Source organism: Heteronotia binoei, chromosome 18, assembly GCF_032191835.1.
Source record: "Heteronotia binoei isolate CCM8104 ecotype False Entrance Well chromosome 18, APGP_CSIRO_Hbin_v1, whole genome shotgun sequence".
Classification (NCBI taxonomy): Eukaryota; Metazoa; Chordata; class Lepidosauria; order Squamata; family Gekkonidae; genus Heteronotia; species Heteronotia binoei.
Genome location: NC_083240.1, coordinates 2962823 through 2978406, shown reverse-complemented (window position 1 = coordinate 2978406; position 15584 = coordinate 2962823). Strand labels below are relative to the sequence as shown.

General features: G+C 48.7%; 2 protein-coding genes and 1 non-coding gene across 3 annotated transcripts in view; 2 read left to right on the top strand and 1 right to left on the bottom strand.

Annotated features, from left to right (window-relative positions):
• Positions 1 to 15584, bottom strand: part of MICOS10 (mitochondrial contact site and cristae organizing system subunit 10) — a 424103-nt gene that overhangs the window by 108019 nt on the left and 300500 nt on the right. The window lies entirely within an intron of this gene.
• Positions 1 to 15584, top strand: part of PLOD1 (procollagen-lysine,2-oxoglutarate 5-dioxygenase 1) — a 33079-nt gene that overhangs the window by 6286 nt on the left and 11209 nt on the right. Inside the window, exons 2-11 of the mRNA XM_060259304.1 lie at positions 887 to 978; positions 1340 to 1476; positions 3418 to 3581; positions 4589 to 4701; positions 5837 to 5900; positions 10490 to 10587; positions 12812 to 12913; positions 13123 to 13254; positions 13476 to 13597; positions 15122 to 15226. Coding sequence (XP_060115287.1) covers positions 887 to 978; positions 1340 to 1476; positions 3418 to 3581; positions 4589 to 4701; positions 5837 to 5900; positions 10490 to 10587; positions 12812 to 12913; positions 13123 to 13254; positions 13476 to 13597; positions 15122 to 15226 — 1129 coding nt within the window. The remainder of the gene's footprint in view (positions 1 to 886; positions 979 to 1339; positions 1477 to 3417; positions 3582 to 4588; positions 4702 to 5836; positions 5901 to 10489; positions 10588 to 12811; positions 12914 to 13122; positions 13255 to 13475; positions 13598 to 15121; positions 15227 to 15584) is intronic.
• On the top strand, positions 6617 to 6685 carry TRNAS-GCU (transfer RNA serine (anticodon GCU)). Its single transcript has one exon. It is a non-coding gene; the product is annotated as a tRNA-Ser (tRNA).

Here is a 15584-nt window from a genome sequence, read left to right as displayed (position 1 = left end):
AAACTTCTTAATATCCATCTTGATCCATGTTGTCCTTGGAGGCAGGGAAGGGACCAGCTTTGTGATGGAGCATCTGTCTGCCATGCAGACAGTTCCATGTTCAGTGGCCCGCTGCTGCCAATCTGAGCAGACAGTACTGACCTTGCTGGACCAGTGGTCCAGTTCAGTATAGAGCAGCTTCATGTGACATGTGAGAGAAGAAGAAGACTGCAGATTTATACTCCGCCCTTCTCTCTGAATCAGAGACTCAAAGTGGCTTACAATCTCCCATATCTTCCTCCTCCACAACAGACACCCTGTGAGGTGGGTGGGACTGAGAGAGCTCTCACAGCAGCTGCCCTTTCAAGGACAACTCTTGCAAAAGCCATGGCTAACCCAAGGCCGTTCCAACAGCTGCAAGTGGAGGAGTGGGGAATCAAACCCAGTTCTCCCAGATAAGAGTCTGCACACTTCACCACGACACCAAACTAGCTCTCACTTCTATGTCTTGAGGGTTTCTCTTTGCTTGCTCTGACCAAACTATTGAGTCGGGGTTGGTGTTGAAGGCAGTGGGAGCATTAGGATAGTCTTTTATTGGAAGGGAGGAATTGGAAAGTCAGCATTGATCTCAGTTTGCTGTAGTGCTTAGAATGCAGGGATGAGATGCGGGTTCAGATTCCCCTCTGAGCCACGAAGTTCTCTGGGCAAGTTCTTCTCAGTCTAACCTCCCCCGCTGTGTCGTTGTGAGGCTCAAACAGAGGATGAAAGAATGTGTACACAGGCCTGAGCTTTTGGCAGCAGGGTGGAATTAAAAAGCTTCCGGCTGAGTGATAGCAGAGGACCTTGTATCCAAAATCGGCCTCTTGCATGCCTCCTAATTCTCCTTGGTCTTCCTTTTTCTGCACAGATAATTTATTGGTTCTAACTGTGGCCACCAAGGAGACAGAAGGATTCAGGCGGTTCCAGAGATCAGCTCGGTTCTTCAATTACAAAATCCAGGTGATGGCAGCGAGCTATAAATGAATTTGACCCAAATTTCCTAGAATATAAACAATTAGGATGGCAATCTGTATCTAATGCATGGCTTTCAATGCAAGCCTTCACACGTCTGCTCAGAATTAAATCCCACTATTTAAGGGGGCTTACTCTCATGTAGGAGTATATAGGATGGCATCTTTCAAAATGCATTTTTAATGACATTTTTACAATTTGTAAAAGACTGCAGCTACCCTGACAGTGGCAGTTTTCATTCCCTTACAAGCAGCAGCTTTCAGTTGTTATTTTGACGTTTGTTTAAAATGCCGACTCAGTGTGGTAGATCAGGACGGCAGCTTCTTAATGACACTGCTTAACGGTCTAGGTCCTTGGACTAAACGAAGAATGGCATGGTGGAGATGACAAGAAGACAGCAGGAGGCGGGCAGAAGATCCGTCTCTTGAAATCAGCTTTGGAAGGCTATGCAGACCAAGAGGATTTGGTCATTCTCTTCACAGAAAGGTGAGTGGACTGCAGGTTGAATTGCTGATCCAGAACCCAGTGTACACACATGCATGTGTGTGTTTGTGCCTTTTTAAGTGCATTGCCGAAATTGATGAATGAAACATACTAAGAATCAACTTTAAAACCCCTCCTTCCTTCCTTCCTTCCTTCCTTCCTTCCTTCCTTCCTTCCTTCCTTCCTTCCTTCCTTCCTTCCTTCCTTCCTTCCTTCCTTCCTTCCTTCCTTCCTTCCTTCCTTCCTTCCTTCCTTCCTTCCTTCCCTCCCTCCCTCCCTCCCTCCCTCCCTCCCTCCCTCCCGTCAAGCGCCAATATTTTCCCAATAACAGAGTCCTTTTGTTTTGAATCAAAAGACAGGTTTATTGTAAGAAACTCAGGAGCTTTGCCAAGGACACAAGCCTTGGGAGTAGTGGGGTACAAACAGTTACACAGTTGCTATATAGGATATCATCAAAGATTACATTACAGATGCATACATGAGTCATGGGTTCAAAGGTTACTAAGCAACTATATTTTATTACTAAGGAATCTTAGGCTATTGAAAACATCAAACCTTCTCACACTTCTCTGTGAAGAGATAAGGGTTGTCTGTGTGAAACCAGGGGGGAGGCAGCTTGTAGGTACCAGCAGCCAGCCTCTGGAATGTACATCCCAGGGCCAGATGTTTTCGCTATGTGACCTCTGGTTGTAAATAATGGGGGAGAGCTGGAGAGCTGATGACCTGCTCTCTACATAGCAAAATGTGGTTCAGAAATGAGCGGGCTTGACACCTTCCTTCCTCCCTCTCTCCCTCCCTCCCTCTCTCCCTCCCTCCCTCCCTCCCTGTTGTAGAGCCAGTTTGGTGTAGTGGTTAAGTGCGCGGACTCTTATCTGGGAGAACCAGGTTTGATTCCCCACTCCTCCCCTTGCAGCTGCTGGAATGGCCTTGGGTCAGCCATAGTGGTTAAGTGCGCGGACTCTTATCTGGGAGAACCAGGTTTGATTCCCCACTCCTCCCCTTGCAGCTGCTGGAATGGCCTTGGGTCAGCCATAGTGGTTAAGTGTGTGGACCAGGGGTCCTCAAACTTTTTAAATAGGGGGCCAGTTCACTGTCCCTCAGACTGTTGGAGGGCCGGACTGCCGTTACTATACAAGGCTGCGGGCCGTCAGTTCTCCGTCTTCTGCATCTCTCTCCCTTCCCCACACCACACACCCTGGCCTGGGAACTCACCTCACCTCGGTATCACCTCACACTCTGTCTCCGCCGCCTCAGCCCAGTGCCGGAAGTGTGCGTTGCTAACGTGAGTTTAGGTCGAACGTCACTTCCGGTCTGATTTTGCCATAACCCAGCGGGCCACATAAACGTCCTCAGCGGGCCGCATCTGGCCTGCGGGCCGTAGTTTGAGGACCCCTGGTGTGGACTCTTATCTGGGAGAACCGGGTTTGATTCCCCACTCCTCCCTTCACCTGCTGGAATGGCCTTGGGTCAGTCATAGCTCTGGCAGAGGTTGTCCTTGAAAGGGCAGCTTCTGAGAGAGTCTCTCAGCCCCACCCACCTCACAGGGTGTCTGTTGTGGGGGGAGAAGATATAGGAGATTGTGAGCCGCTCTGAGACTCTGAGTGGAGGGCGGAATATAAATCCAATGCCGTCGTCTTCCTTGTGACTTGGCAGGTGTTTTCCCTGACGTTGCAAATAAGTCAGGGATCCTGCTGTGTTCAGACTCAGGTGAAGCCCTAAACACACCCACCCATCCTCTAAGTCTCTCCCAAGGGGGCATGTTTGTCATGGAGGTGCATGCTCTTTCCCACCCCAGATCCTATATCTTCTTATGGTGCATCTCAGTGAAGGGAGGAGATCTGACAGTGTGTTAGGCTAACTCACACTCTACCTCTTACAGCAGGAGTAACTTGTTCTTTTTCTGCCTGAATCAGTTCTCTCACCCTTCCCATTCCCTAATTGTAGTTATGACGTTATCTTTGCATCGGGCCCTGCGGAACTGTTAAAGAAGTTCAGACAGGCTAAGTCCAAAGTTGTCTTCTCATCAGAGACTCTCATCTACCCTGACCGGAAACTGGAAGCCAAATACCCACAAGTCCGAGATGGGAAACGGTTCCTGGGTTCTGGAGGTGAGGAGAAGATCATTGTTGGGCATGGAGGCTCAAAAAGAAAGGCTGTGACTTGTAGTGCCATCCCATGCAGAGTTAAACCTTTCTAAGCCTGCTGAAGTCAACAGACTTAGAAGGACGTAACTCTTATTGCGTGGTATTAAACTGTGATGTGGGCAAAAGGGCCAGGTCAGGAAGAAAGAGAGGAAATGCACTTAGGGCAAGTTTGAGCACTTGGATTCTGGAAGCCCCATCCTGATCTTCTCTGATCATGCCAATGGGGTTTCCTTCATACTGAGGTCTAGCACCTTGTTCTTTTTGAAAGCCGAGCCTTGAAAATGTTGCGGAGGACACCTAATTCCCCATAAAGAACCCCTGTTCAGCTCTTTGCAGGAATCCAAAACAGGAGAAGAAGCATCTTTTTCTTGGACCTGTGGAAATACACATTTGCAGTTAGGTAGAAGTCTTCATCTAGTGAAATAGAAGGCTAGAAATCTCTTTCTGCAGAGACAGTGAGAAGGGCTTTTTAAAGCCAAGGAGTTTTAATTGTTTTAGGTAGTGGCCTGGTAATTTTTTTTTTTTAAAAAGAAAATTGTTGTGCCTGGAGAGCCAGTTTGGTGTAGTGGTTAAGTGTGCAGACTCTTATCTGGGAGAACCGGGTTTGATTCCCCACTCCTCCACTTGCACCTGCTGGAATGGCCTTGGGTCAGCCATAGCCCTGGCAGAGGTTGTCCTTGAAAGGGCAGCTGCTGTGAGAACCCTCTCCAGCCCCACCCACCTCACAGGGTGCCTGTTGTGGGGGAGGAAGGTAAAGGAGATTGTGAGCCGCTCTGAGACTCTTCGGAGTGGAGGGCGGGATATAAATCCAATATCTTCTTCTTCTTCTTTTTGCCTGGTGAAGAACCTTGCTGATTTCTGACCCAAATCACCCAGCTTTTCTCCCCTCACATTTCTTGTTCTTTTAAATGAAGTTGGCAGTGGCTGTCTCAGCGAACCTCACATGGCCTTCCTTCCCCCTCCTCCTGCAGGGTTCATTGGCTACGCTCCGTATCTCAGCAAACTCGTGGCAGATTGGCAGGGGCAAGACAGTGACAGCGATCAGCTCTTTTATACCAGCGTCTTCTTGGATCCAGAAAAGCGGGTGAGCACAGAGCAAGGAGAGCTGTGATGTGTGTGTGGTGTGGCTCATGCTGTCGACTGTGTATTCAGTTATGAAAAGCTCTCCTCTGGACTGTCGTGGCTGGGCAAAGACGATCACCCCATCCATATGTGCCCTGTGGGGGAAGAGAAGAAGAAGATGATATTGGATTTATATCCCGCCCTCCACTCCGAAGAGTCTCAGAGCGGCTCACAATCTCCTTTCCCTTCCTCCCCCACAACAGACACCCTGTGAGGTAGATGAAGATATTGGATTTATATCCCACCCTCCACTCCGAAGAGTCTCAGAGGGGCTCACAATCTCCTTCCCCTTCCTCCCCCACAACAGACACCCTGTGAGGTAGATGAAGATATTGGATTTATATCCCGCCCTCCACTCCGAAGAGTCTCAGAGCGGCTCACAATCTCCTTTCCCTTCCTCCCCCACAACAGACACCCTGTGAGGTAGATGAAGATATTGGATTTCTATCCCACCCTCCACTCCGAAGAGTCTCAGAGCAGCTCACAATCTCCTTTCCCTTCCTCCCCCACAACAGACACCCTGTGAGGTAGATGAAGATATTGGATTTATATCCTGCCCTCCACTCCGAAGAGTCTCAGAGCGGCTCACAATCTCCTTTACCTTCCTCCCCCAAAACAGACACCCTGTGAGGTGGGTGGGGCTGGAGAAGGCTCTCACAGTAGCTGCCCTTTCAAGGACAACCTCTGCCAGAGCTATGGCTGACCCAAGGCCATGCCAGCAGGTGCAAGTGGAGGAGTGGGGAATCAAACCTAGTTCTCCCAGATAAGAGTCCGCTCACTTCACCACTATGGCTGACCCAAGGCCATTCCAGCAGCTGCAAGGGAAGGCGTGGGGAATCAAACCCAGTTCTTCCAGATAAGAGTCCGCTCACTTAACCACTACACCAAACTGGCTCTCCAGTTGGATGTAAATGTGAGAATGGATGGATGTGGAGAATTGGGCACTGAATCAGCCATCAGGAATTGACCACTGGCCCACAATCTGGTACCTTCTGCACACCTCCAGTGTAAATAATTGTGTCTGGGCAAGAGGAGTCAGACCTAATAGCCTTTTTGGTCCTTTTGCAATCCTTATTGTTTTTTTCCCCCCCTAACAGGGAAACGTCAATATCTCTTTAGATCACAGGTGTCGGATCTTCCAAAATCTGAATGGTGCTCTAGGTAAGAAACGGCCACAGGAAGTGACAGCGGCTACAAGCATAAACAAGAGGGGTCTGGATAAACATATGGAGCAGAGGTCCATCAGTGGCTATTAGCCACAGATATTGTTGGAACTCTCTCTCTGATGCTCTGTATCCTTGGTGCTTGGGGGGGGGCACAATGGGAGGGCTTCTAGTGCCCTGGCCCCACTGATGGACCTCCTGATGGTGCCTGGGTTTTTTGGCTGCTGTGTGACACAGAGTGTTGGACTGGATAGGCCATTGGCCTAATCCAGCATGGTTTCTCTTATGTTCTAAACTGGAATTGGAGAGAGATCTGAATGTGCTTAAGCTGATATAATCTGGACCTTTTTTTTTTTGTAATTTGTGTGTGTGTGTGTACACCCATGCCTGGAAGTCACAGCAACCTCTAGCAACTCCTACTGAGGCAGTGAAGATGTTCAGAGAAGTGGCTTGGTGTAGCCTGCCTCTGCCTTCTGACTCTGGCATTCTCTGGAGGTCTCCCGTCCAAATACTTGCCAGGGTCAGCCCTGCTTAGGTTCGAAAATCTGATGAGATCTGGGTTGCCTAGCCTATCCAGGGGAGGGACGGTGGCTCAGTGGTAGAGCATCTGCTTGGAAGCAGAAGGTCTCACGTTCAATCCCCACTGGCATCTCCAACTAAAAAGGGTCCAGGCAAGTAGGTGTGAAAAACCTCATCTGGAGAGCCATGAATGGGGCAGTGGCTCAGCGGTAGAGCATCTGCTTGCTAAGCAGAAGGTCCCAGGTTCAATCCCTGGCATCTCCAAAAGAGGGTCCAGGCAAATAGGTGTGAAAAACCTCAGCTTGGGACCCTGGAGAGCCGCTGCCAGTCTGAGAAGACAAGACTGACTTTGATGGACCAAGAAGGGTCTGATTCAGTAGAAGGCAGCTTCATATGTTCGTATGTCCAGGTCAGGGCCCATTCTGGACCCTTTTTGTAGAGATGGGAACATATATGAACATATGAAGCTGCCTTATACTGAATCAGACCTTTGGTCCATCAAAGTCAGTATTGTCTTCTCAGAGGCTCTCCAGGGTCTCAAGCTGAGGTTTTTCACACCTATTTGCCTGGACCCTTTTTTGGAGATGCCAGGGATTGAACCTGGGACCTTCTGCTTCCCAAGCAGATGCTCTACCGCTGAGCCACTGAAGAGTCTAGGAAAGGTCCAGAATCCTTTGCAATTTCCTCCCTCCCCAGGCCCCAGCAGCCTAAGATTCCTTGCTCCATTTTGCCAAGATGAAGGACTTTCCCCTCCACTGCTTTCTTGCCTTGCCTCCCTGATCTCAGGAAGGGATGGTGGCTCAGTGGTAGAGCATCTGCTTGGGAAGCAGAAGGTCCCAGGTTCAAGATCCTCAGCATCTCCAACTAAAAGGGTCCAGGCAAATAGGTGTGAAAAACCTCTGCTTGAGACCCTGGAGAGCCACTGCCAGTCTGAGTAGACAATACTGGCTTTGATGGACCAAGGGTCTGATTCAGTATAAGGCAGCTTCATATGTTCATGGGGAGAGATGGTGGCTCAGTGGTAGAGCATCTGCTTGGTAAGCAGAATGTCCCAGGTTCAATCCCCGGCATCTGCAAAAAAGGGTCCAGGCAAGTAGGCATGAAAAACCTCAGCATGAGACCCTGGAGAGCCGCTGCCAGTTTGAGTAGACAAGACTGACTTTGATGGACCAAAGAGGGTCTGATTCAGTAGAAGGCAGCTTCATATGTTCATCTCAAGTTACATGAAGGGACCGAGCTCTGGGTGTGGAAGAAGGGAGGGGTGTGGTTGCAAGTCCTAACCACGATCTGTGCCTGAGGCTTTGGCAGGATCCTGAACAGCGGCAGTCAGGGGAAGAGAAACGGGAAGTACCTGGATGCTTTGCAGAATCAGAGTGTCACTTGGTTGGGCGGCAGAAAAAAGATGTTTGCAACCGACACAAAATGCCTGCTTGCCAGCTTCCATCAGCACAGTCGCTTAGAGGTGATTGAGAGCAGAGTCAGTCCAAAAAGGCTCCAATCCCGGAGACAAACCAGCGGTACATCTAATTCTGTGTTCCATCCTCTGACCGGCCAGCCAGAAGCCTGACAGCATGACAGGCACAGGGCCAGTGCTGGTGTAATGAGAAGTTTGGGATAAGAAAACAAAGCATTTGGCTTTTTAGGAGGGAGGCTTCCTGGAGCTGTGCAACCCTGGAGACAAACTCCTGGACTGCACAGCTTGAAGCATTCTTAAAATGTTCTGTGGAGCCTTAAAAGTAACCATTTGGGGGGAAATTTTGCATGAAGAAAGTAGAGAAAGAAGTACCTTTCTCCCTTTCTCACAATACAAGAACTCGTGGGCATTTGATGAAACTGCTGAGCAGTCAGGTTAAAACGGATTAAAGGAAGTCCTTCTTCACCCAAAGGGTGATTAACGTGGAATTCACTGCCACAGGAGGTGGTGGCGGCTACAAGCATAGCCAGCTTCAAGAGGGGATTGGATAAAAATATGGAGCAGAGGTCCATCAGTGGCTATTAGCCACAGTGTATATATATGTGTGTGTGTGTGTGTGTGTGTGTATACACACACACATATATTGGCCACTGTGTGACACAGAGTGTTGGACTGGATGGGCCACTGGCCTGATCCAACATGGCTTCTCTTATGTTCTTAAATTTGATTAGATGTATTATTTGAAGAAGAAGTAGAAGAATTGCAGATTTATAACCCGCCCTTCTCTCTGAATCAGAGACTCAGAGTGGCTTACAATCTCTTATATCAGGGGTGTCGAACTCATTTGTTATGAGGGCCGGATCTGACATAAAAGAGACCTTGTTGGGTCGGGCCATGTCAGGTTGGGCTGAGCCATTTGGGGCCAGGCCATGTGTGTACTTATTTAAGATTAGGTAGCAGAGATATAAACTTTTTAAAGAACACAGACACAAATATATTTTTTAAAAACTTAAAACATGCTTAAAACATTAGCACTAATTGGTCTTAAAGTTGCTTTCTTTGTAGTTCTGCCATGGGACCCAGGGAACTGGGCAAAGGAAGCTCTGGCTCTTTCCTTCCTTCCCCAGGGACTTGGGGGGGGGGTCAATAGAAGGAAGAGAGGCTTGGCTCAGTAGCTCTGCTGTGTGATTGAGAGAGCCTGGCAAAGCAAGCTATTCCTCCCCAAGCGAGGAGTCTCAGACAATGGAGAAAATAGAGGCTTTGCTCTGTAGCTCCTGTGCAGTTGAGCAAGCCTTGCAAAGCAAGCTGTTATACAGAAGGAAGCAAGATATAGGGAGAAAGAAGCAGATGACAGCCAATTGCTCGGGGGCCTGATAGGAGCCCTCTGGGGGCCTGATTCGGCCCCTGAACTACATGTTTGACACCCCTTTTCTATATCTTCTCCCCCAACAACAGACACCCTGTGAGGTGGGTGGGGCTGAGAGAGCTCTTACAGCAGCTGCCCTTTCAAGGACAACTCCTGCAATAGCTATGGCTAATTGAAGGCCATTCCAGCAGTGGGGAATCAAACCCAGTTCTCCCAGATAAGAGTCCGCACGCTTAACCACTACACCAAACTGGCTCTCATGTATGTAAGGGGTGGGAGAATTGACACTTGGCTCCTTCCCTTTGTGTACTCATCCCAGGCCAAAATGGCAGATTACCCCAGAGATGTTGCAGAGCTGTGAACATGGCTATCTCATTCGCCTTCAGACCACAAGGGTGCTTGAAGGAGATGCTGTTTAGGAGAGTGGGAGTGATTTTGCCCAGAGCTCACCAAAATCTGGAGGTGGCCCTGGACAAGAACAAAACATTGATTCTCTGTTCCCCTCAATGAATAAGAACTGCTTTGCTGGATCAGGCCAGAGGTGTGTCTAGCCCAGCATCCCATTTCAAACGCCTGCCCTTGGAAAGTGCAAAAGTTTTCTCGGAAAGAAGATTGTGAAGGTGGGGACCTTCACTGTGAGGTATGTTGCCTCTAAATGCTGAGTACCCGCTTAGTTAAGATGGTTAAGAGAAGTATAGTGTTTCCAAGCATAGATTTTAATAATAATAATAAATAACTTTTTATTTGTATCCCGCCCTCCCCGCACAAGCAGGCTCAGGGCGGCTCACAACTCAGAAATGCAATACAATATAATAAAATCATATAAAACAATAAAATTAATATACAGTTACATTAAAATTAACATTAAGGTGCTAAATAGATCTTAATTCAGTAGAAAAAAAAGAAACATACACAGCGACACTATCGTAGCTCGGTATGAGCGAAGGCTATTTTGAAGAGGTATGTCTTACAGGCCCTGCTAAATTGATTTACGCATCGCAGGGCCCGTACCTCCTCCGGGAGTTGGTTCCAGAGTAGTGGGGCCGCAACGGAGAAGGCCCGATCCCGGGTGGTCTTTAATCTGGCCTCCCTTGGCCCAGGGATATTCAGCTGGTACTTACCAGCTGACCTCAGTGCTCTTTGGGGCTCATGCATGCCTTGTGTTTCCAAGCATCATGCTTAGTGTACATCCTGTGTACTCAATACGGTCTTTTCAAAACCACATGTTCTCTAGCAACCCTTCTATGGCAATGAATGTGATCTCTCCCTCTCCCCTTCTTTTAAAAAGATGAGGTGGTGCTGAAGTTTGAACACGGTCGAGTGAGAGCACGAAACCTGGCATTTGACACCCTTCCAGTTGTGATTCACGGCAACGGCCCCACCAAGGTAAACAAAGGCTCCGAGGAGAAGTTTCTCGTGGTTGCAGTTAAGTAGCTCACGCCTGCTTGCAGAATCCAGGGCGGAGCTTAACTATTTCTATGCACTGGAGAGATCTGAATCCTTGGCCCTGAATAAATTATTAAGACCAATCTTTATGTGGTCATGCAAATAGATCTACTTATTTTGCATAATTTATTTCCACTGCTTGTAGCGTATCTGGGGTTCAAAGCATTAAAATCTGACATTGCATCTGCTTACCTGCTGGATCTGCGTGGAAGGGTCATAGGGGTTAGAGGCAGAGATGTTTTGCACGTAGAAAGCCACAGATATTCAGTCTCTGGCATCTGGGATCTCAGAGAGAAAAGCAGACCTCTGCCCAAGGGTCTGGAGAGCTGCTACCAGACAGAACAAAGTAGTATTTAGCTAGATGGACCAGTGGTTTGATTTTGGTATTCCCAGGATGTTTCTCTCAGCTATTAAAGCACATTTTTACAGCCATATTGGTTTGCATTGCTTTGTTTGAACTGTTAAAGAATTCCATGCTTGCAATTTGGTGTAGTGGTGAAGTGTGTGGACTCTTATCTGGAAGAACCGGGTTTGATTCCCCATTCCTCCACTTGCACCTGCTAGCATGGCCTTGGGTCAGCCATAGCTCTGGCAGAGGTTGTCTTTGAAAGGGCAGCTGCTGTGAGAGCTGTCTCCAGCCCCACCCACTTCACAGGGTGTCTGTTGTGGGGGGGGTGGGTGGGAAGGTAAAGGAGATTGTGAGCTGCTCTGAGACTCTTTGGAGTGGAGGGCAGGATATAAATCCAATATCTTCATCTACCTCACAGGGTGTCTGTTGTGGGAGAGGAAGATAAAGGAGAATTTGAGCCCCTCTGAGACTCTTCGGAGTGGAGGGCGGGATATAAATCCAAAATCTTCATCTACCTCACAGGGTGTCTGTTGGGGGTGGGGGGGTGGGGAAGGTAAAGGAGATTGTGAGCCGCTCTGAGACTCTTTGGAGTAGAGGGGGGATGTGGCGGAACCGGCCCGATTCTGCCTTCAGACCCGGTCCCGTCAGCTCCCTATTGAGTCGCCAACTCCTGGAGGGAGCTATTTCTCCTCCTGCCCCTTGGGCGCGCTGCCACCACCTGCTCAGTCCCGGGGTTCAGATTGAGAGGAACAGGACTCCCAATCCCCCTCTCCAGCTATGAGGCCCGGCCTCAAGGTCCTCTGCCACCCTGTACTTGGGTTTCACAGAGACCTCAGCACTTCTTTGGGGCACCCCTGGAGGATTGGCACCTAATCCAACTGCATGCCTTCCCCCTTCCCTGGGGCCCCCTTCTTAACACAGCGTGGTCTGAAGCGGTTTGGGGATCTATGTGGTACAGAGGTTGATTGCCAACATTTAAAACAGAAAAAACATTTATTTAAAAAGAGAAAAAGATAGGAAAACAAAAACAAAACAAAAACAGTTGCATTTAAAAAGTTAGCACAGCACAGCACAGCTCAGCACCCGTACAGCACACAGCATACAAAGAAAAGTTGATTATAAACGCATCCTGCTGGCCCTGATCTAAACTTGCCCTGTCTTGTGAATTACTTACTTAGTCTGCCTGCCTGGGCCCTCCCAGGCAGGAGCCTCCATTGCTCACCACATGCTCGCTCGAGCGCTGGCTTCCAACTCCCGTTTTCTTCCTGCTAACACACATGCCAAGAACAAAAGCACTTCCTGCCTCTCTAGGAGATTTTCCCCCTAGCGTTGTTGGTTTGGCTCTGGAAGGGAGGGGGGGAGTGAGGGGAAGGCTACAAAGCCTGCTGAGGGATTTACTGACCCCTGCCAAATGAAGCACCAACACTCTAAGATGGTGTTTCTCCACAGGGGATATAAATCCAATATCATCTTCTTCTTCAATTATGTGAACACAGAAAGTGCAGAGATCCTGTAGGACTTGTAGGGACCAAGTTACAGTTGACCAAGGCATTAAAACTTGTAACAGAGGCCCGTCTCAGCATCCTCTGTTCCCCCCCGCCCCCCAAAGTAACACACAGAGCAGCGTGTGCCACAACCAGACATCAAGTGTATCCCTGCTTTCCATTCTGGTCTGATCCGCCTTTTTCAGCTTCTCTTTCCCAAGCGAAAGTATGCTCATTGGTGTAATCAGAGATGCAGGGCAAAGTGATTTTTTCTATTTGGCTTCATGAGTCTGAGCATGCTTTCTCTCTCTCTCTCTGTCTCCCCTCAAAGTTGCAGTTAAATTACTTGGGAAACTACATCCCGCAGATATGGACCTTTGAGACAGGTTGCACAGTTTGCAGCGAAGGCCTGATGAGTCTCTCCACCCTCAAAGTAAGAACTAACACTGAATCAGAGTTGGACGTGTGGGCGGGCAGTCGAAGGTCGAAAGGCACATTTGCCTTTGTGGTCTAAACCGGCTCTCATTTCTCTCTTGCCCCCTCATGAAGAAGCCTGGGATTTGTAGTTTTGTGAAGAGGGGGGGATTGGCTAGAGACCTTTAAACTCCTTGTAGAACTGAATGGATTTTGACCCCACTGCAGGAAGATGTGCTGCCGCTGGTCCTGATCGGCATCTTCATTGAGCAGCCGACCCCCTTCCTCACCCCCTTCTTCCAAAGGCTTCAGAAGCTCAACTACCCAAAGAGACGGATCCAGCTGTTTATCCACAACCACGTGAGTGGCTTCACCCTTAGGGAGGGGGTGACCTGTTCCTGCACCCACAACACTCGCTGGACTGGCTGAGCTGTGCACTAGTCAAGCTTTTTGGTGTGGGTTTCCTGAAATGGCAAAACCTGGAGTGGAAGCAGATGGTAGCTTTTTGCTGACATCCCCAAAGCCAGCCAGAAAGCATCGCTATGACTGATGTAATGAGCGTTCTTTTGCTTTGTGTGCAGGAAGAGCATCATCTCTCCCAGGTGGATGACTTTGTGGAGGAGCACGGAGAAGAATATCGCTCCATCAAAGTGATCAGGCCAGAGGATCGTGTGGAGAACGCTGACGCTCGGAACATGGGCATGTAAGCCTCTGGTCCTTCCCTAGACGGTGAAACTGACCAGATATTTGCTCATGGGCAAGGGAGGAGCAAAAATGTGGAACACCACATGAATGGTGGTTTTGAACAGCCTTTGCTTATTCTAGGGCACCTGTTTTGCACACAGAAGGTCCCTGACTTGGCCACTGAAAAGAATCTCTTCCGGTAGCAGCTGCTGAAGGAGGCATTTCTCTTCCTGATTGTTCTGAGCTTGATGAATGCATGTTCTGAGTCAGCATAAGGCCGCTGTAAGGTGTCCCAGGGTCAGTCCTTACAACACCAGCCAAAGAGGGTTTTGAATAGCTGGGCTGAGATCATGGAGAACCTGTGCTACTCAGAACACCTTTAAGACCAACAGTGTTTAATTCTGAGTATAAGCTTCTATGTGCATGCACACTTCTTCGGATACATGGAGAAAGTAGACAAAAGCAGACAAAAAGCTTATACCTAGAATTAAACTTTGTTCTGTTACTTCACACCAACAGGGCTACCCACCTAAATCTATCTGCTGGGCTGGAATGATATGGAGATTTCTAATGAAAAGGAATCCGTCTAAAAGCCACTGACGCTGTAGGGGCTTGGCTGTGGGCTATGTCCTCAAACTATCTACTTTGCCATTTGTAAAATTAATAAGAAATATCTCCCCATTTACCACACTTAAGTCTTTTGAACAAGAACGGTACTAGAGACCCGAAAGGATAATTACCACCACCACCCGGAAATCCATGGGGTATTCAGAAGCCTTCATTGACCGTACCTGTGACAGCTTTTTGAGAGAGAGAGAGCATGCTGTAAAAATGTTCAGCTGCTTTGCATACACTATCTGGCTGTAAACTTTATGCAGTGTGAGCTGTATTATTATTTTTGCACTGCTGGAGTGGAAACAGAGAGGCTGCTTAGTAAGTTCTTGGCAGAGGTAAGATCTGAACCAGGGACTTTCCTCTCTGCTGCTCAGTCTCTTAGCGACCTGGCTACACCAAAGTTCATTTCTAATCTTCTCCATCCATCCAGTGGACTAAAGGTGGCTCGTGTGGGTATTCACTCTGCAAGGACATGAGAGTGAGCCAGGTCTTAACCAGTGTTCCCTCTCAGCTGTGGAATCTTATGAGCAAAATTCTACTTTGTGAGCTACTGGAATAAAGTTGTGAGCTACTAGCAATAAAACTGTGAGCTCCTGCATAAATTAATTTGCTCTGGGGCTATTTTCCCTGGGCTAGTACAAAAATGTGTGAGCCAGAGGCTAAAGAACTGTGAGCTAGCACACACTAACTCTGGTCTTGACCAGTGTTCCCTCTAAGCTGGAGAGTGTTCTGAGCGAAAATTCTACTTTGTGAGCTGCCGGCATTCAAGCTGTGAGCTGCTGCATCAGTGAGTGCGCTCTGGAGTCCTCCTTCCTGAGCTAAGACCAAAAGGTGGGAGCTGGAGGCTGAAAACCTGTGAGCGAGCTCACTCCAGCTCAGCTTAGAGGGAACACTGGTCTTGACCGGTTTATGTTTTGTCCTCCTCTAGAGACATGTGTAGGCAGGACCCTGTTTGCGAATATTACTTCAGCATCGACGCGGAGACGGTGGTAAAGAACGTGGACATTCTGCGCATCCTGATAGAGCAGAACAAGTGAGTTCCTGAAGGGGGCTTCTTCTGTCCAAGATGGGCTGACCAAGGCTGAGGGAAAGGCTGGATCCGAGCCCTCCCCTCGGCACCTTTTTCCGTACTTCAGCCAGTCCTGGGAGGGGCGGGAAGCTTGTGTGATCTGATGGCTGCAGGGCCTGCGCATTTGCTCAGCTGGGCAAAAGCACTTGTCCTTGGCTGTTTCAGACTGGGGACACAGTGTCTGACATCTTAATTGAAAGAAGGGAAACAGAACAAGTTCCTTGCCTTCATGGTTGAAAAGATACATTTGGAAAAAATGTGGAGTTGTCTGAGGAAATCAAACACCCAGTGGTGAGAACCTGCCTCCTTAACTCTCCTGGTG